This window comes from Pseudorca crassidens, chromosome 1 (assembly GCF_039906515.1).
Source record: "Pseudorca crassidens isolate mPseCra1 chromosome 1, mPseCra1.hap1, whole genome shotgun sequence".
Classification (NCBI taxonomy): Eukaryota; Metazoa; Chordata; class Mammalia; order Artiodactyla; family Delphinidae; genus Pseudorca; species Pseudorca crassidens.
Genome location: NC_090296.1, coordinates 86139713 through 86160034, shown reverse-complemented (window position 1 = coordinate 86160034; position 20322 = coordinate 86139713). Strand labels below are relative to the sequence as shown.

General features: G+C 44.8%; 2 protein-coding genes across 11 annotated transcripts in view; one reads left to right on the top strand and one right to left on the bottom strand.

The window, feature by feature from the left end:
- The window catches only part of ZNF106 (zinc finger protein 106), a 61929-nt gene extending 50886 nt beyond the window's left edge, over positions 1 to 11043 (top strand). For all 8 annotated transcript variants that reach the window (XM_067744405.1, XM_067744386.1, XM_067744444.1 and 5 more), the window contains 7 exons: positions 892 to 1083; positions 1896 to 1958; positions 2999 to 3118; positions 3986 to 4057; positions 4879 to 4950; positions 6555 to 6701; positions 7141 to 11043. In XM_067744405.1, coding sequence (XP_067600506.1) covers positions 892 to 1083; positions 1896 to 1958; positions 2999 to 3118; positions 3986 to 4057; positions 4879 to 4950; positions 6555 to 6701; positions 7141 to 7197 — 723 coding nt within the window. In that variant the 3' untranslated portion in view covers positions 7198 to 11043. The remainder of the gene's footprint in view (positions 1 to 891; positions 1084 to 1895; positions 1959 to 2998; positions 3119 to 3985; positions 4058 to 4878; positions 4951 to 6554; positions 6702 to 7140) is intronic.
- Positions 11044 to 11572: 529 nt separating this feature from the next.
- Positions 11573 to 20322, bottom strand: part of CAPN3 (calpain 3) — a 48526-nt gene continuing 39776 nt past the window's right edge. The window contains exons 15-24 of one of the 3 annotated variants that reach the window (XM_067744470.1): positions 19169 to 19186; positions 15713 to 15826; positions 14659 to 14736; positions 14224 to 14281; positions 14061 to 14125; positions 13510 to 13578; positions 13342 to 13420; positions 13006 to 13122; positions 12622 to 12680; positions 11573 to 12211 (exon numbers count right to left, since the gene is read on the bottom strand). In XM_067744470.1, the coding sequence (XP_067600571.1) occupies positions 12185 to 12211; positions 12622 to 12680; positions 13006 to 13122; positions 13342 to 13420; positions 13510 to 13578; positions 14061 to 14125; positions 14224 to 14281; positions 14659 to 14736; positions 15713 to 15826; positions 19169 to 19186 (684 nt within the window). In that variant the 3' untranslated portion in view covers positions 11573 to 12184. Of the gene's footprint in view, positions 12212 to 12621; positions 12681 to 13005; positions 13123 to 13341; positions 13421 to 13509; positions 13579 to 14054; positions 14126 to 14223; positions 14282 to 14658; positions 14737 to 15712; positions 15827 to 19154; positions 19187 to 20322 lie in introns of those variants that run through there. The other 2 variants (XM_067744480.1, XR_010945034.1) reach the window with 2 other exon arrangements.

Sequence of the window (20322 nt, the reverse complement as noted above, 5' to 3'; positions counted from 1 at the left end):
CGCAGTGCTTTCTGGGGCTCAACAGAAAGCATGGGCTGTTTACCTGGGCCTTCCCGCCATTGGGCCCTGAACTCCATTGATCTACCTCCCCAGCATCTCAAGATGACTGAGATTGATGCTCAGCTCTGTAGGCTCCCAGCTGCTGCTCTTGCCTAGTTTCTAGGAGTTTTATCTCGTGCACTCACCTTAAACTACCTCTTTAGAGTTTTGGGGAAGTAGGAAACTTTATGAACAAGTTTGGTTTGGGAATGAGGGAAGCAAGTCTAAAATCTGAGGTAAAGGAATGTTTGGGAATTCAGGATGTGACCATGCCACTCTGACTGATACAAAGGCTTCTGTAGTTTAACTTAACTGATGTCATGAGAGATAGACATAGAACCAGAAGTCAGAAGAAGGTCAGAATAACAGAAAGGTGGAGAATGAGAGACTCAGATTGTCTAAGAAGGTAGTTCTCAAAGAGAATTTTGGAAACAATCATGGCATAGTGCATAAATTTTGGATGACAAAAAAACAGTGAGAGTTCTTGGGTCTGTGGAAAGTGTATTCAAATATGAAAAAAAGGTTTATCATTCATTATCATTAACTTAAGGGAAGTGAGAGAGGGCATAAAAGAGAACCAAATTCTAATTATGATCAGGATAGTGCGGGTCAAAGGTAGAAATGAGTTTATAATGTAAGACTGTCCCCACTAGAATCAGGAAGGAAGGAGTCATGAATGCAGTGTTGGAATAGGAATGGCAGAGGTTGGGGAGTTAGGGATAGGGAGTAGATATGAGAACTTACTGGTGTTAGAATTTAGAGTTTGTATCAAGGTAGTGATTTGGGTTAGTTGATGTTGAGTTTTTCCAACTAAGTTGCTTTTACTTCATATAATGGTGGTGTATTTTTCAGAACAACAAACGACTTGAAATCTTTGAATGCCATGGCCCTCGGGCTGTCAGCTGTCTTGCCACAGCTCAGGAAGGTGCCCGAAAGCTGCTGGTTGTGGGGTCTTATGACTGTACCATTAGTGTGCGTGATGCACGGAATGGACTGCTCCTTAGAACTCTGGAGGGCCACAGCAAAACCATTCTCTGCATGAAGGCAAGTATAGTGCAAAAAATAGGAGTTCATTGTCTGGTACAAATAGAAGGGTTTGAATGAAATTTACCATGTTGCCTAATGCCTTATTTAGAATACAGATTACTATCCTTTTTTATTTTCTTTTTTTAAAAAATTAATTTATTTATTTATGGCTGTGTTGGGTCTTTGTTGCTGCGCACGGGCTTTCTCTAGTTGCAGTGAGTGCGAGCTACTCTTCCTTGTGGTGCGCAGGCTTCTCATTGCGGTGGCTTCTCTTGTTGCGGAGTACGGGCTCTAGGTGTGCGGGCTTCAGTAGTTGCGGCACGTGGGCTCCAGAACGCAGGCTCAGTAGTTGTGGCGCACAGGCTTAGTTGCTCCGCAGCATGTGGGATCTTCCTGGACGAGGGCTCGAACCCATGTCCCCTGCATTGGCAGGCGGATTCTTAACCACTGCGCCACCAGAGAAGTCCCTATGACCCTTTTCTTTAGGCTTGGATTACCACAGGACATACTGTTTTTTAATATATTAACCAAGAGACAAATAAAATTGTATCTTATTGTAGAACGTAGATATACTCGAATGCCCTTCTAGGCTGCTTCGTAATCATTCCGAAGAAGCAACAAACCCAGTAGTACATTGTCAATTCATCACAGTACTGGGTGGCAGCACATAAGTTTCAGTTCAGAAAATTTGTCTGAGAAACTTATTTCATACCTCGTTCATGCTCATCTCAAAATAGGGTGGGAAGTAGAATTTGCTAATGTGTATTACAAGTTAAAGGAAACTCAGAACGTTATATCGAATCTCATTAACTGAATTTTTTTTCTTTAAGGTGGTGAATGACCTTGTGTTCAGTGGCTCCAGTGATCAGTCAGTCCATGCCCACAACATTCACGTAAGCCATGTTGGTGTGAAGAAATCTTTAGTAGAATGATGATTGAAGCTTAAAGGATGCCTCAGACCTCTTGCAATTTAAATTAAGCCCTTTTTCTAGTGAAAGACTTAATAATAATCCCTGCGCATAAGCTCTTGGATAATATTAAGTACTGTAGAAATTCTGACCTCATCAAAATTCTTAGTGGGGAATAGACTCAAAATTTACGTAAGGTTTAGTTTGAATGCCTCATCTAAACATGAGATAAATTGAGCATCTGAGGCTCTAAGAAAGTAGATATGATACATAGTTTAAAATAGCACAAGTAAAAACAGCCAAGAGACTCTGCTCAGGTCATAGAGGCTGCTTTTGAAGCTCAGTTCTTAGTCTGTAAACCTGGGGGTTATCCAGCCTCAGGGACATGTCCAGATGCAGTGAAATGATAAAAGTGAATATACTTCAAAAGCTATAAAATACATACACACATAGCTGTGGCCCTTCTCTTTCTGTGACTTGGGGTTCTCTCCATCAAGATACAGTGCAGGGGTTCCCTGGTGGTGCAGTGGTTAAGAATCCCCCTGCCAATGCAGGGGACATGGGTTCAAGCCCTGGGCCGGGAAGAGCCCACATGCCGCGGAGCAACTAAGCCCGTGCGCCACAGCTACTGAGCCTGCGCTCTAGAGCCTGTGAGCCACAACTACTGAAGCCCACGCACCTAGAGCCAGTGCTCCTCAACAAGAGAAGCCACAGCAATGAGAAGCCTGCTCACCACAATGAAGTGTAGCCCCCACTCACCAAAACTAGTGAAAGCCTGCACGCGCAACAAAAACCCAACTCAGCCAAAAATAATAAATAAATTTATTTAAAAAAAGATACAGTGCATACATTTTGTAAAAGTAAAAAATGCTTGTGGGAGTGCTTCATCTGTTAAAATTAGTACAGCTACGTTTGTACAAGTAGTCTCAGAATTATGTCTTCTAGGATTACAGAATTATAAATCTCAAAAGTCGGAAGGAATCTTGAAGGTCAGTCTAGTGACTCTTATCTCTCTTCTGATGCAGACTGGTGAGCTTGTACGGATCTATAAAGGTCACAATCATGCAGTGACTGTGGTGAATATCCTAGGAAAAGTGATGGTGACTGCTTGCCTGGATAAATTTGTTCGTGTCTATGAATTACAGGTAGAATTTAGACCCAGTATTTTGCTTGAATGACTTGGGGAGACTGTCTATTTGGATTTGGTGTTGATTTTTCTATATGGAAAGGCTGGGGTGGAACTCAGGAATCTGAGTTCTTCACAAGTGCTATAGATGATTATGAAGTAGCTGGTCCTTGGAGGATGCTTTCAGAAACACTACTCTGAGATACCTGGTCAGGCTCACACGTGTTAAAAATTAAATGGTGGGCTTCCCTAGTGGCGCAGTGGTTAAGAATCTGCCTGCCAATGCAAGGGACACAGGTTCGAGCCCTGGCCCGGGAAGATCCCACATGCCACAGAGCAAGTAAGCCCGTGCGCCACAACTACTGAGCCTGAGCTCTAGAGCCTGAAAGCCACAACTACTGAGCCCACATGCCACAACTACTGAAGCCTGTACAACTAGAGCCAGTGCTCCACAACAAGAAAAGCAATGACAAGCCCACGCACTGCAACTAGGGAAAGCCCGTGCACAGCAACAAAGACCCAACACAGCCATAAATAAATAGATTTATTTTTTTTTAAAAATTAAATGGTGTCAAAAAAAATTTAAATGGTTTATGGAGAGCAGCTGTAGTCTGTAACACCTGTCTGATTCTCTTTGTGTGCAATTTCAGGTTTGAGACTTTGACACTACACAGAAATTGGTTTTATTTTTTCCAGTTACCAGCTCTTCCCATGAGGAGAAGGAGTTGTTAGATTATGTTTCTGTTAACATGCTACTGGTACTTCAGCTTGGTACCTCAGGTGTAGTTTTAAACCTTTCAAAGGCCTTCAGGGACTATGCCTGTTAAACACAAGGTATAAATAACCTTAATTCTCTCTCTCTTTTTTTTTTTTCCCTCCACCCAAGTCGCATGATCGATTGCAAGTTTATGGAGGACACAAAGACATGATTATGTGTATGACCATCCATAAAAGTATGGTGAGTATAATTTGCTGTGCCACATATTTGCCTTTGAATGTGTTTACTAAAAATTGTACAAACTATTAATAATGTTACTACTTGTCACTTCCAAAAATGACATCTGTTTTTGATATGCCTCATTACTGAATGTCTTTCTATCTCTTGGTATTATAATATTGAAAACCCAGTAATGCTGTTGAATATTCCTTTTTTTATTAAGAGCTAAAATAATTACAATACAAAATATAATACCACCATTAAATAGAAGGTAAATTTAAGATGTTTCCAAAAAAAAAAATTGAGTGGTGCTTTTTTCAGTGACATTATGATCTGGACAGTACATTGGAATAGAGTCAGGAGGTTTGGCCAGTGTGGCATAGTTATAGCAGACCTAAAAGTAGAAGCTAACTCATGTAACCCTGCTAATCCTTGATTTATTTTATTTTTAAATTTTGAGGTTGAACCAGAATGGATGTTTTTCAGACTTTAAGCAGTAGAACCTTTTGTTCCAATGAAATACAGATGCCTAATATGCAATGCCCAGTAGAAGCCAGAGCTACACCAGTTAAAGTATAAGTGGTGCCTCTGATCCCTGCCACTTCCGGTCTCAGCCACAATCCCAAGAGTGGCTCTCTAAGGAGCACAGCTTCAAAGTGTCCAGACTAGAAGATCTACAAGATACTTTCCCATTATGGTACTCTGGGGCTGGTTTGGGTTTAGGTTTAGGTTTTCTTGTTGTTGTAGCTGGTACCAGTAACTTTTGACTCTTATTTTGAGGATGATTGTAGTAGTTTTATTGTGTGTTGTTTTGGTCTGATGTGATAAACCTTTTTCTCTAGATTTATACTGGCTGTTATGATGGCAGTATTCAGGCCGTGAGGCTGAATCTGATGCAGAATTACCGCTGCTGGGTAAGGAGTGAAACTGTTCTTGTCACCAGACTTAGATGTTGCACAACCCCAGGCCAATTTATAGATCTTCATTATCATCGGTTTAGCATTTTTATATTGAGCGTCTACTTTTGCCTTCCGCTGTAGGACAAATAAGCTTATTTTTTAAAAACTACATAAAATGCTTCCATACTTCTGTAATGAAAAGTCTAATCTTAGGATTAGATATAAAGCATATTTGAGTATCCACTCAAAGTTTATCTCTTTTGTGTTTTTTATTTTGTTTTATTACTCTATTGATACATGCCTACAAAAACATCAACAGTACAGAAGTGTGTGAAAGAAAAGTATAAGTGCTTATTTTCATGACCTGCCCACAATACTTTACCCATTCCTCAGGCATTACATGTATAGGTTGGTTTGTTCCTCATTGGTTTTTGAGGAATAGGCAAATAAAAATTTGCATGTTTGAAGTTTTAAACCTCAGTTTACTAGGCTAAATTGAGTGGTTTTTATTTTTGGGTGGGAGCTGGTGATTAACCCTCAAAACTTTCATACTGTTTCTTATAAGCCTTACTTTGTTTCATCAGTTCTAATAGTTGTGACCAGAGAAAAGTTGATGGCACTGAATTTTTTTTTCCCTAAACCCTGACCTCCTTTTTCAGCATTGATGAAATGAACTGGACGCTCTCCATTTTAAAATTTGATTTTGGGTTTGTCTCTGGCCTAATTACTTTTCAGCTTTTTACACATCACTATCTTTGATTTTTAGTCTTCTCAGTGAAGACAAGCAAAATCTAGTACAACAGGCTCCAGAATATACAAATAGACTTAACTTATCTAGAGAAACGAGGAAAATACCTTCTGGTTTTAAAGCTGGAGGGTTGGAATAGTGCTTACAGAGCAGAAACTCAAATTTGCATTACTTTTTAGAAATGAACATGTTAGAATGAGAATCATAGGATTTCTTACAAGCCTGTAGGGAAAAAAAGCCAAGACAAAGAGTCTTTATGCTTTCTGACTAACAATTGAAACATAGCCACATTTATAATACAGTAAAAAAAAAAAAATAATAGGTATCACAAGACTTGATTCAAGTAATAAAAATTGTTAGTAAAGTCAGGCTTCCTTGGCAGTTTTCTACAAGTTTTTCCACAAATGTAGTTTTCTTTATCAGACATTTGTATTTTCAAGTTTACAAGTCAACAGTTCTTAGAATTGTTAAAAATAACCCTTTAAGTATTGCAGGAAAGCTCTTTGCCTTTCTTAAATAAATGGACTAAGAAACTCATTTTATGATGGCAAGATAAAGCATAAGTATGGTTTAAATTGAATTTTATGTAACTTGTCAGTCAGTATTTGCTAACAGCTTCCTTATCTAATGATGTAATGGCTGCCTTAGTGCTTTGCCTTCTCAAAATATTGCACTGTCAAAAGACTTCCCAGTCTTTTCAAGTTTCTCATTAAATTGATGATTCATTTGGTTACCTTTCGCTTTGTTGAATTTCCTAGCCAAGAATAAATTAAAGAATAGGGGCTTACTTACAGGATGCAAGTGAGGAATATTCTCATTGCATGTTTCCCATGCTCTTTATAACTTACCTTTTCATTCTGTTTCTCTCCAGTGGCACGGTTGCTCTCTGATATTTGGCGTTATAGATCATTTAAAACAACATTTGCTGACTGACCATACAAATCCGAACTTTCAAACTCTGAAATGTCGCTGGAAGAACTGTGATGCTTTTTTTACTGCTAGGAAAGGATCCAAACAGGTACATCAGTGGGATTTGAGGTCAACCTGGGGTCATTTGACTGCTCATAGCAGGGTTCAGTAAACCTTTTTTGCCTTATTAGAATGTTCACAATTGCAATAAACAGGGAGAGTGTAGGCATTTTTCTTTTTATTACTATCCAGGGATTTGGTGTATAGCTTAATGAGGTTTCAAATGAAGAACAGGTAGTTTTTGAGAAAGAGCCTAAAGAGAATGTTTTCACATGTTTCCAGTCCAGTAACTGAACCTAGAGGTTTATTACAGTGCTCTTGTTAAGAACTCATCTTTAAGTGCGCAGTTCCATGTAAATTAGAGTACTGGGTCCTAACTGCCTTTCATGTATGGATCTTAGAATGTACCTGTGAAGCTCCCTGGCTTTGACTTTCTCTTGTCCTCCTACCATCCTTTCTCTCATGGGCCCTTTTCCCTTTATTCCTAGGATGCTGCAGGACACATTGAACGACATGCTGAGGATGACAGCAAAATTGATTCATGAAGTTTTTTGCCTCCCATGTTGGGAAGTCTTTAGTTGAACTAATTTCACATCAGCCCCTTACACAGGCCAGTGTCTTCCCTTCCCTAGTGAATCAGGGAAGGAGAGAGTGGTTACTAGCCAGGCTTACCACTAGCATAAGTCTGGGCAGCTCTATGGGGTGATAGGTTACACTTCTAAGTTCTTGCTGGAGGTCTGTCAGATTTAAACAGATTTTTAAGGAACCATACTCTTCTGGGACAGCATGGCATATAGTAATTTATGCTACTGGTGTTCTCCAGATGATTATTAAAATACAGATCTTAATTGGCTACCCGGTTTGACCCTAATCATATGTATATTTTATTGATTTCAGTCGGTGATTTTTAGTTTCTGTTCTTATGATGGTTTAAACCTATAGGCAGGCATTTAAGTACAAATTTGTCCAGTGCTAGATTTTTAGGATCAGTTTTAACTTCTCCTTAATTATTACAATCAGTTAATTGTAACAGCTGGATATTTAAATTGGAAGCAAATAGTTCCCTTTCTTAACAATTATGTACAGTGTGTTTCAGTATGCTCTTTGTAGATAGACAGAGCTGGCTTTAAATGCTAAAGGGACACACAATAGGTTTTTAACAGTTAAAGTAACTGCTCTGCTGATTATATTTTAGGAACTCAGGCAGCAAATCACATAATGACAAGTCCTTACAGACAGTACTTCCTATTGAACTTCTGCAGATTTTGATAGAGTGCTCAGTTCAAGGCAGTGCATAGACCTAATGTCTGCTTGGAAATCTCACTGTTAGACCTGGGCACTCACTGCAGGTATTGGCAGGCTGTTCGAACTGGAGGTATAACCTTTATCTCTCTTTCCAGCTTCTGACTCTCCAGGCGGGCTGTGGGTTTGAAACCTTTTCATTTACTTCATTGCCAAACCCCACTCTTCTATTCTCTGGCTGTGCCTAGACTGACAGTAGCCATCATATACTTCCTCTGGGTTCACAGGGTACTTTCCACCCACCCGCAGTACCCAAATGGGGGAGTCAGGATAAAGCATCTGAATATAGTTTTCAAGGCCTCAGGCAGGCTTCTTAAAGACCAATGTCTTGCCTTCATCTCCCCACTAGCTGGGAAGGGTGGAGTAGGATGAAGGGAAAGACCCTGCCTGTCCATTGAGAGCAGCCAAATGAACAAAGCCTTCATGAGACTGCTTTGTTTTTGGATTTTCTCTGGACTCTTAAGAGAAGCCATGGAGGCGTTGCTTTCCAGCCTTTTGTTTCTAGATTCTCAAAACTCCTAAAGTTTCTACAGAGAGAGAGAGGAAAAGGGAGAAGAGCCCAGCGCCACATACCAAGCTTCAGATGTGATGCCTATTCTTTCCTAGGACTGCAGAGCATCCAGGTTTATCTCCACCCATCTTAGTGCACACACTTCTACTCACATGTCTTCACTCAGGCTCTGGGGCAGGGGGACTTCCCCAGGGGTTCATGGATAGGTTTCAAGAGGGTATCCAAACCCCCTGGAATTGTGTGTAAGACTAAGTAGGTGTTTTTTTCCAGGGAAGCCTCCAGTGGTTCTCACTGGATCCAAAAAAAACATTAAGAACTAATCTAGGAGCTACATCTAGGTAATGAATGGCTCCACAAGCTGTTTACTTCTGTCCTTATGAATGGCAGAACTCTTGTGTTGACCACACTATTGAGATTTGCATGATACTTGAGAGAGAACAGAGAAGATCCTGTTGCATAAAGTTTATGTGTGCTGTTTCTGTCTGAGAGCAAGCATTCCCATCTCTCACCCCATTTCCTGTACAGGTGACCAGAGAAGCTAAGCTGTTCTGTGGGTTTGGGAATGGTGATTCCCAGGAAAGTACGTTTGGATTTATTGCTAAACCTAGCATTTTCCTTTGGGCTGTAGTGAACCCACATTTCCGCGTTGGCTGGGCAGTGTGCTGAGGAAGTCTTGCATACTCTGTTGCGTAGGTGCCCTTCTGTCCTGCCTGAGGACATGTCTGAAAAGATGAGAGTGGTGGAGCCTCCGTACAGCTAGAAGGGGGTATATGAGGTGTTGGGCAGTCATGGGGAACTGTAGGTATGAACAGACTGATAGAATCAGTAAAAACTGATTTGATTTTAACTTTCACAGAATCGCGCACAGTCTGTCTGCCTTTATGTGTGCAGTTGTGGATGTTCTTTGTACATGTGTATGCGCGTGGGCACCTATACTTGTAATACTTTTGCTCATTTCACAAGAATTTTCTTTGAAGCCGTGGCAATAATGTTTTTGTTTCAAGAATGCATAAAATTCGTTTAACACCAGGTTAGTATATTGCCCTCAATGCACTGTTGTAGCCACCTGTTTAGAAATAAAGGCACCATAAGCATCTTGACTGCTTATGGTTGTACGTTATGACTTTTAAGTGTCTTGAAAGTTATGCAAAAGTCTTGTTTTAAGTCTTCTACAACGTCTTGGCTGATTCTGGCCTTCTGTTCCCCCTCAGAGTAGAGCAGTGGCTCAGGGATTTGTGTTGGCTCTGATATTTAGTACTTAGTTGAGGAAGGCAATTATTACATGACCTGACAAAACACAACTCATTTCTTATAAGGAATTGGAGGCCATTTTTAGAATGTTGTTTTTAATCACTCGTGTTCACCTCTGACAGCTAGAAGACAAGAGAACCATAGCATAAATGCTTTTGTGCGCATATGCTCGGGTTTTAATGGCAGTTTATTCTGATGACATATCAGTCACTTCAAGTTTTATCCTGAAGTTTTTAATCAGGTTCAAAATTTTGGTATACGGCTCTACTCAGTATAAAGCAGTTAAACACAGTACAAAGTTATCTTGATCTGATGTTACTTGAATTTGAGAGAACGTCATTGCTATTACACTTCTGCTTTTGTGGAGAATTTTTTTTCTGCCTCAGAAGAGTTAGCAGTTGAGTGTTGAGCTCCTGACCTATCTATAATTTATAGGCAACATCACTGCCATTTAAGTGGTTATTTGCCTAACAAAGGGTTTTTTGTTTTTTTTTTCTTTTTGGTAGATTATACAGTGCACAACTTTAGTGACTAGGTATGTGGATGATTTGGTGGGAGTAGGTGTACAAAACTTAGCGGAATGGTATGGTATATTTTATGGAAGAGAATTCATTGGAGGGGAAATGAAAGTATATTGTGAAGTGGGATTTAAACAGCATGCACCCTCTGGTTTGCAATTTATATACGCTGTCTTATAAATTTTGTTCCTGTTTCCTAAAGGAGAACTCCTAAAACTGTTAAGAAGGCCATGCCTGTCACATTGTTAAAACAGTGATTTTATCCCTGCCCCAAATCATCAGATTCCTCAGGATTTCAGAGAAGCTGTCTAATGGTTAGAATTAGAAGTTGTGGTAGAGATGATTTGGGTTATACTGAGTTCCATATACAAGTGGATGTGAAATCCTGATTAAACCAAACCTACTGCTTACCAGACAATAACCTCTAACCTCACCTCCAACCCCCAAGTATGTGGCCTTGCTGGGTCACATGGTGACTAACGTTTCCCAGATTTCCTCTAAATTCAAGGTAGTAGCCCAACTGAATTGGGGGAGGAGGGAGTCAAGGAGGAAAGGCTGTTGAAGATCTTCCTCCTACTCAAGAGAAATATATGCCCTAGAGCTGTGCCAGCACCCTTGGTGTCTGATTTTTTTTTTTAATTGAATATGGGTTAGAAGAATGAAATCAGATGACACTTGACTGCAAAAATGTTTATAAGCAAATAGCTTAGCCTTCTTACATTTTGGTATAAAGCTGCGAACTTCCTAACTTTGTAAAGCAAGATATAAAGCAAATATAAGGGGAAAATAAAGTACTTTTACTAATTGTTTATTTTTGTTACCTTATCTGCATATTCATATTCACAGCCAAACCCTTCTCTTCCACATTGATATAGAGAACAAGAAGGAAATTGGGTAGAAAATGAAAGATGGTTGTAGATATGCCACAGATCATGGTCCAGATAAGCTCGGCAGACCGCTACATATAAGGATTTGTTCAAGGTCATACAGTAGGTCAATATTAGTGGAGGAACTAGGATTAAAAACTTTATCTCTGCTCCATTACACTCAGGTAACTGGCCCCTCTGGTTATAGGTGACCCATTTTGTCTTGATCTAGACACCAACAGCTATTCCCCTTCCTTTCCTCATGTGTCTTGGAAAGTATTTGACTGATTCCTGTGCTCAAGAAATAGCAAAAGCCATGATTAAAGCGGGGTTTAGGATTTATTTGTGTATGTGTGTATTTTCCATTGCTGTGTTCTGAAACTACGGCTCTCTATACGTGATGGGTAAGATTGGAGCTACTCATCCCTGCTGTGGCTGACATCTAAATGTGAGAAAACAAAACACGATCAAGCCAGCTATACAGGTGCCTTTATTTAGATCAACTTTTTTTCAAAATGCAACCAAACTTATGAGTCAGATAACCCAAAGTGTCCAACCCTCTTCCGCTGAGCTAGTTTACTCTGGAGCAGGCCCATCCTGAAACAGTCAGGCAGAACCAAATGCTCATTGGGCTGCTGTCCCGGGACTGGGAGAATATAAAGGTGATAGAGGGCTCTAGCACCAGGAAGTGTTGAGTGCCACTGGCAAATGCTTCTGCGAACAGCCGAGGGCAAGCTAAAGGGAGTGTTTGCTTCAGAGCTGAGGCCACTCAGACTCCAAGCAAAGCTGTCACTGGGCCATGGCTAGCTGAGGCAGACAGAGACACTTGCCTCCATGTGGCACAGGGACAGAGTTGTTCTCCCTTCCCCATTCCTTAACTAAAGGGTGAGGCTGGGCATGACAGATGGACAGATACCCTGAGGCTGAGAAGGAAGTGAGTAGAGGAGGAACAAGACCGATGAGGTGCCTGGAGGTCTGCTGAGGGTGCAGCTACTGTGTCCTTTGAGGTAAGTGGCTCTAGCTCTGTTGGGTGAAATTGAAATCCTGAGTGATCCTGCATGGCCTTGGATGAGGCCAGCTTGGTTCAGGCATACATGGTGAGCTGCAGCCACTGAAAGAGGAAGTCCCAAGATCAGAATGCAAACAAGAAAAGGGAGCCCAGCCCTAGGGATCTAACGGGGTAGAGGAAAGGGACAGCCCCCAGCATGCCAGACACTGGGAAGATTTTCTGAGAAGCAGCGGTGTACTGCATCCTTCCCACAGATCTCTCCTAGAAGGTACATATTTTCCACCATAAAGTCATTGTAGAACTGAGGCCTCCCTGGAGCCTTCCCCCAGTCCTCGTTCCCGATGAGCCACATCCTGCTGAGCCGTGAGCTTCCCTTTATGTTCCTTTCCCATCCCATCCCTCCACCACCATTGGGAAGTGAGGAGTGCATAGTGTGTCCAGTCTTCCTCATGGATTCCTCTACCTCGAATTTTAAGGTACAGGGGGATTGTACGGCTTCTATTAGGCTTTACCTCTAGAACGTTGAGTTTGATGATACCGTCACCATCCTTGTCAAATGCATTAAAAGCTCCTGTGTGGAAGAACGCACAGGCCAGAGGCCAGTTAAAGGCTCAGTCCCCCTCCACTGCTCTACCTTTTCTTAACTGTGTGCTAAGTAAGTGCTGCTCTTCAGCACAAAAATCTACCAGGCAGAGTACCACCCGTAACCCTCCCTTTGCCATCCCATTCTGAGCCTGAAGAGGCCCTTCACCTTTGTTCAATCTGAATACAGTAGATTGGGATTTGTCCAAGGTCATACAGTAGGTCAGTTAGTGGAGATTCCCGCCACCACAGCTGTCGCTGCAGGAGAGGGGGCAGGAGGGGCAAAGAGAGCAAAAGGGTAGCTGTCCACTTACTGAACATGCCCTCCAGCCTGAGGAGGCAGCAGATGAAGCTGTCGAGGTCAATGTTCATGGACCTGTCTGCATAGCGCATGGTGATGATGTCGTAGAGCTGGTTGTTGAGGTGGAAGCCTGTGGGGGGAGCACAGGAGAGATGGGGTAGGCTTGGAGCCCTTAGGCCTGTGTGCTATCTCCCCTGCCTCCTGGTCACTCTGGGGCCTGGGAGAGGAAAGCGAGAAGCCCTCTCTCATTCCTTTCTCTAGTAGGGCCCAAGTGGCCCCATCCTCCCCTCCCGTTCCTGCTCCCACCGGCTCCAGTCCGCATCCTGGCCACCCCCTTTCTTCCCCACACCTGCGTCATTGACTGCATTTCGCATCTCGTAGCTGTTGATGGTGCCGGATTGGTCTGTGTCATAGTGCTTGAAAATTTTCTGGCAATAGAAAATTTGAGGACAGGGGTCGCACACTGAATCTCTGAATCAGTCCCTTCCTCACTCCCACCTTCGTTCTCTCATCCCACCTGCCAGGCCTTAATCTTCTTCCAGAGGTGATGGAACTCTTGCAGGTTCAGTCTCCCAGAGCCGTCTGTCTGGAGGAAGGAAGTCAGGGCTACAGGGCACATAGCAAAATCCCCCTGGATGGGGAGAGGGCTTTCTAGGCGGCTGTGCAGGGAAAGTAGCCCCATAGGAGAGCTTTGCCCAGGATATCCCACTCTGCCCTGTCCTGGTATTTAACACCCCCCTCTATGCTTCCTGAGTCAAAATTAATGCCTGCTCTATAACCCAGGGAACCTTTCTCCTAAGGACCACTTTCGTTAGGGCCCCAGACAGAATCCCAGGCCGGAGGTTAAGAGCAGGGGCCAATGTTCTTCCCAACTGTACCTCCTCCAACAGCCCCTTTCAGACCAGCAGCCAGGAGGTTCTAACTCAGGGCCTCCTTAAATGTTTCCTCGGGCATGAATTTGAGCCCTGCTGCTTGACTGGGCCCCCCCACCCCATTTGTTGCCCTAGCCCCCAGAGGCTGCTCAGGGGCTGATGACAGAGGCTTGGGAAGGGGTGGCAGGAAGGATACGTCCATGAGAGCAATCATGCTACGGCAGGACTCCAGCGTGAAGCCTTGTGTCTTCAGATCCTTATCTGGGAGGTATGGAGAAGAGTGAGGAGCTGCTTTCAGATAACTGGACACACACTGCCCCCACCACCCACCTGTTTCTCACAGAGTTTGAGCCACTCACGTTTGTTCACAACTCTGTTAAGGATATTCTTGAGCTCATCTGCACAGATCTCCATGTCCTGAGGAGGTAGGGAGAAGAAAGTCATGGTTCAAAAGTACAGCAACTGATGGAGCCCGGGCTTTGCAGAACAAATCCCGGCTGTCCATGGTTGTAAAGTCCCTGTCAGGGCTATTCTGTCGTGGGGAAGCAGGGGCTCTTCTGAGGAAGACACACTGCAGCCTCAGCTGTCCAGACTGCAGTGGGCAGCTCAGAGCCACCCAGTGGGTGTGTTGGTCAAAAACTCGAGGACTTCACTTGTGGATTTCTGCGCTACACTCATACACCCTGTTTCCACCAAAAGCCAAAATGACCTCTACTGAACCATAATGAAATAACTGGCAAATTGAGCAATTAAGGAGAGGAGTGTCTGTGGGAGTCGGGGTTGGAGGTACTCACGTCGCCTGCTATCTGCCTGAAAATGTTCCCGAATTGCTGCTGTTCCTCACTTTCCTGGTCAGCGCTGCTGGGCTCTGACTATGGAAGCACAAAGGAAAACTGGTTGGTGAGGACCAGGGAGATGGACAGACCCGAGAGGAAAGTTCCTCTGGACTGAAGGAGCCAGGTGCCTAAAACAGCCCTAGGTGGCAGCAGGAGCTGGGTACAGGGCAAATGCTCTTCTTTCTCAGCTGAACCTGGTGATCTGGAGTGAGGATCGTCTAGGCCCAGGTGAGCCTTCACTCCATACCCCCGCAGCTCAGACATTCTAACCAGAGGAGGTATATTAGCTCTGCAATCATGTAGACAGCCCTCTTGGTCCTCTCCCCCCATCCCCACCTGCTAGAGCCCCCTCCACTGTTTTGAGCCTGACCATCCCAACCAAACCAGCCCCAGCAGGACAGAGGGGGCAGACCAATCTGATAGCTCCAGCTGCCTCTGTCATCAAGGCCAAATCTTCAGAGGACCCTCCTCCCCTCCCCACTCCGTTGGGCACTACAGGACAGAGATAGCCCTGGATTTATCTGTGGACTTTTGCCTCTTAGTCTATAACCTCCTGTAAGCTTTATATGACCACCTCTCCCCCATCTAACACCGTCCCCTGAGCTCTGGAGGACTCCATTTCTGGTGTCATCCCCCTTTTCCACTACTATTCTTTATCCTCCCCATTGTTAATGACACCAGGAAACAGGAGTTGTTCCATCTCAAGCTGCTTCTGTCTTAGGCTTTGCATCCCTCTCTCTTTCCTGGCTGGATGGGCTCCAGCGGGGAGGCTCGGCCTGTCCTTCCCAGGCCTAGGACCAGCTTGGTGTGGCAGCCAACCCCAAGACATTCACCCAAGCAGCATCCCAGATTTTAGGAGAACTTGATGAGAGAAAAGGTCAGTGGGACAAACCCAAACCTCTAGATGTTAAAGGGACACCCCACCCCTGTGGCCCCTCCAACCCCCATGCACCCCAAGAGGGTAGACCTCAGTTGTGTGTTGGCTACCCCATTCATGCACATGCTCGGAAACCTGTGGGGATTTCGCTTGCTTATCAGGGCTTGTTTTGTCTTTGCCCTCCTCTGATTCCTGGTCCACACCCAGCTCCTTGTTGCTGTTTGCTCTGTCTGAAACGAAGATGATAGGCTGGAGAGAGGAGGGAAGTAGGGAGGGGGCAGGAAGGAGACAAGGATTACTGGCTGAGCGGGCACAAGGAGGCAACCTCCCTCCTGGACCAGCTTTGTCCAGTGGAGAGGGAAAGAGCAGAGTTGGGAGTTCCTGAACCTCCGTTCAACCTGCATCTCTGCCACTAACAAGCTGTGTGACTTGGGGAAAGATGCTAAGTCTCTCTGGACTTCAGTTCCTTATCTCCTCATGGTAGAATTATGAGGATTAAGCAAGGTAGTTACTGCACGTGAAAATGCTAAGAATGCTAAAAGCAGCATGATCTAGTGCAGTGATTTTCAAGTATTTTGTAGATTTTTTTTTTTCAAATGGAAGCCCTGTTCAAATTAAATTTCCCCAGAAGTCATTAAAAACAGAGCTTCTCTGCTTGATGAAGAAGGCAGAGCTCTTTTCCCTCAGCGTCCCCACATCACTGTGGCAGCTACTGAGGCACCTCCAAGGAGCCTCTAGGACTCGGCAGAGGACGCATTGAAAAAAGGACTCTGATTAATGGCATGGTCAGTGAGTGAGGTCAGAACACTTGGCTGGCGTCCCAGCCATACCCCTCACATCTGAGAAATATCCTCTGGACTTGGTTTACTCATCCATTAATGGGGATGATAAAACCTGCTTTGCCTTTCTCATTGGGCTCTTATGGGGATCACATGGGATACTGAATGTAAAATTGTATTGCAAAAACATTTAAGATGCTACACAAATATAAGGGGTATTTGCCAGACATGCTCATGCAAGTGAGGAGGATATAAAAGGGTGGAGAGCAGCTGCCATGCTGTGCCAGTACTGGTTGGTGTATACATCCCACAAGGAAAGCCAGAAGAGAAAGGCTAGGCTGATGGCTGCAGGGCAGAGAGCAAGGGGGCAATCAGAGTCTCTCAGAGCAGAAATGGAACCTGACCGCTGAGTCCCCATTTGCCTTTCCATACTGTTTGTCTGGGACAGCACAAATGGACAGACCTATGGAAAGAGCTTCCCTGGCTTTGGCTCCCAGCAGGCCCCAAGTACCTTGACTTGCTCTGCCTTCCAAGCAAAGGGTCTTGCTCAAGTAACTGATGGTTGTAGGGAATCGCAGAGCAAGTGGGGCTCACAGTCTGAGGCGGGGATGTGTGCCCATGGACATGGTGTGGCCATGGGGCACCCCTGCCAGGCACACATCTTGGGGCCCAAGTGTGGGTCTGGGCAACACAGGCAATAGAGTATAAGGGGCTTGCACCAGAGAGCTGAGGGCAAGAAACATGGGTTTCGGAGCAGACAAATACGATTTCCAGTTCCATTAGTTGTGTGTCCTTAGGCAAGTACTTCTGAGTCTTTATCCTCATCTATAAAAGGGGAATCATAACAGCACCTACCTTGTAGATACTGTTGTAATGAAAACTGTATATTTTACCCCCAGCACAGGGCCTTAATATGCAGTGTTAGGTGCTTGATGAATCTCAGCTCTGGTCTGCATCAGCACCAGTGCTCGGGGGACCCCTATGACGGATCCTTCCAGACGCTGTCATGAACACTAACACCAAACCTTGTCTGATAGCCTATGGCTACTGCTCCGTGGGCTTGAGGATGCCCAAAGGTCAGTCATTTCTGGATGGCACTCTGGGTGGTCAAACCAGAATTCTAAAAGGGGCACCGTTATTGTGGGCACTACCACCCTGAAGACTATGGGGAGGTTATGGGGTGAATGGAGCAAGGATGAGGTTGTAATCTCGAGCTCCAAAACCACACAAGGGAAACAGTGACCTTGGTCTCAGATGGAAGCTTTCATCTGAGGCCCCTGAGATGCTCTTAGCACACATGGTCACCTTTAGTGATGGTGTTCTTACAGCAAAGTGGTCTTAACCAGGACACCCAGGAGGGACTATTCCTTAAGACCCCAGGAGGGGAAGCTGCCCAGGTAGCTCTCCTCATTTCTCCCCTTTAAAGCAGTCACGTTGAGCAGCTCCTCTGGGGCTGTGCCAGTGAAGCTTCTCCTCCCCTTTCCCCTTTGCCGTCTGGACACGCACAGCAAGCAGAGTCCATCAGGGCCCATGACTTAGGGGGGCTTAGTTCAGAGAGAGAGGTCACTGTCTAGGAGGGGATTTGCAACAGGCTTCACCTGGAACAAGAGCCCTGGCAGTGACAGCCCCTCTGGGCGTCCTCACCGCCCCTTCCGCAGAAAGCTAAGAAAAAAGGAGTGGGGAGCAGGCGGGGAAATAGAGGGGGGAGAAGGAGCCGTCCTGTCTGCTGAGCAGGCAGCTGGCATCACAAGGCCCTCACTCTCCATGGAAATCCTCACACAACTCTCTCACTGTCCCTTGAGGAACAGAACCCATTGCCATTACCCGCAAGAATCAAGCCTTGCTTAGCTTAGCCAAACCGGTTTCTGAAAAAGAAGAGGTGCTCCTTCTGGTTTGTGCAGGACCCCCATGTCAGGCCCATTTTCACTGGAGGGCCATCCTCTCCCTCCCTCTTATGAGCGGGTAATATAACGTGGTGGTTCAGAGCACGGACTGCAGAGCCAGACCTCCTGGTTCCAAGGGCTGGCTCTGCCACTTACTGGCTGTGTGGTCTTGGGCAAGTTAGTCAATCTGCCTGTACCTTTTCTTCCTTTGAAAATGGAGATAATAGTAGTACAGGCATACCTTGTTACATTGTGCTTTGCAAATACTGCCCTTTTACAAATGGAAGGTTTGCGGCAGCCCCGTGTTGAGCAAGTCTATCGGTGCCATTTTCCCAACAGCATTTGCTCACTCTGTGCCTCTGTGTCATTTTGGTAATTCTTGCAGTATTTCAAACTTTTTCACTATTACGTTATTTGTTATGGTGGTCTGCAGTCAGTGATCTTTGATGTTACTACTGTGACTTGCTGAAGGCTCAGATGATGATTAGCATTTTTTAGCAATAAAGTATTTTTAATTAAGGTACGTCCTTTAGTTTTAATGCTATTGCACATGTAATAGACTACAGTATAGTGTACACATGACTTTCATATGCACTGGGAAACCAAAAAATTCGTGTGACTTGCTTTATTCTGATACTCGTTTTATTGTGCTGGTCTGGAACTGAACCTGCAATATCTCCGAGGTCTGCCTGTACCAATCTGATAGAGTTGCTGTGAGGGTTGAGAGAATCCATGGAAAACACCTAGAAGAGTGCCTGGCACGTAGCCTCCGCTCAGCAAGCATTAGCTATCGTTGCTGTGTACCCACAGATGCCACAGGAGCTCAGGGAAGGAGGTGGAGGGCTGGGGGGAGGGGGCAAGTCCAGTGCACGCATGCTCATGCGCATGCACACGCCGTGCTCTCTGCCCACTCACCCTCTTACACCCACCTTGGTTTTTTTCTTCTTCTGCACAAGGAAAGGAAATAATAAATGCAGAATAAGTGAAAAGCAAGTTCCCAGAAAACCCAGTGGCTTTTGGCTTCCCTGTGACCTGGTCCTCAGTGTGGGGTGAGGTTCCAGGGTCCAGAAATCCAGGTCACATGGAGCCAAATGGGCCTGGAGGGTGAAAGGAGAAGAGACTTCTCCAGGCCCAGAGACTGGGGGCTGCTATGGCTTTGCTTCTATAGTCCACTCTGCTATTGGACGTGGCCAAGGAAGGGGATCTTCTGGCAGATGTTTTGTATCTTTTAATGAAGTTGGTTACTAAAACACCAAAAAAAGTGGCTCACCCAAACTGGCCTGAAAATGAATTTTATTTGACTTACAGAGTTTCGGGTTTTGTTTTTTTGGTAAAATTAGAAGGTCTGGCAGGCTGCACGGGCCTGTGACCCCCTGTGACAGCAATCCAGGGAGCTGGGAGCAGCAGCTCTCTGCACCCTCCAGATTGCTACAGACACCACCACACCAGTTGTCTCTCCGACACTGAAACCAAGTGTCAGTTGAGAACTACAGGCAAATATACCAGTGTAGGGACACCAAAACCCCCATGCCTGCCTGCTCCACTCAGGTAGGTGACCTGCCAGTCCCTGTAAGCTTTTGAGTTTGCAGCGTCTGATAAATACACTGATTACTGACATTCAAAAGATGAGACTAGCACCAAATGCACTTAATACTAAAACCAACATGATAATGTGATAATTCAGAAGGCACTTGGAGATCTGCCACTAGCACAGGGTCAGGATTAGAACCATGAGTGTCACTACCCAAAGACGACTCAGTGGGGCATTTGCTGTCCTCTTATTGGCCCAGGACACACCCACAGAACACAAGGGACAATTAATTAGCCAGAGCCCAAAGTCCAAGGCAGTCACAAGACTCCTCAACACAAGGAGACCCCAACACACACCAGCTCTGTGCATCTAACCCTGGGCCTCCCACCCTGGGGGGGGACAGGCCTCGGCATGGGATGGGGGAGAGAGCCTGAGTCTGGGCTCAGAGAATCTGGATGTGAGTTCCAGCCTTGCCATTTACAAGCTCTGTGAATTCAAGGGAGCCCTTTAACCCCACTGAGCCTCTGCTTCCTTACTTGAAAATCAGGGAGA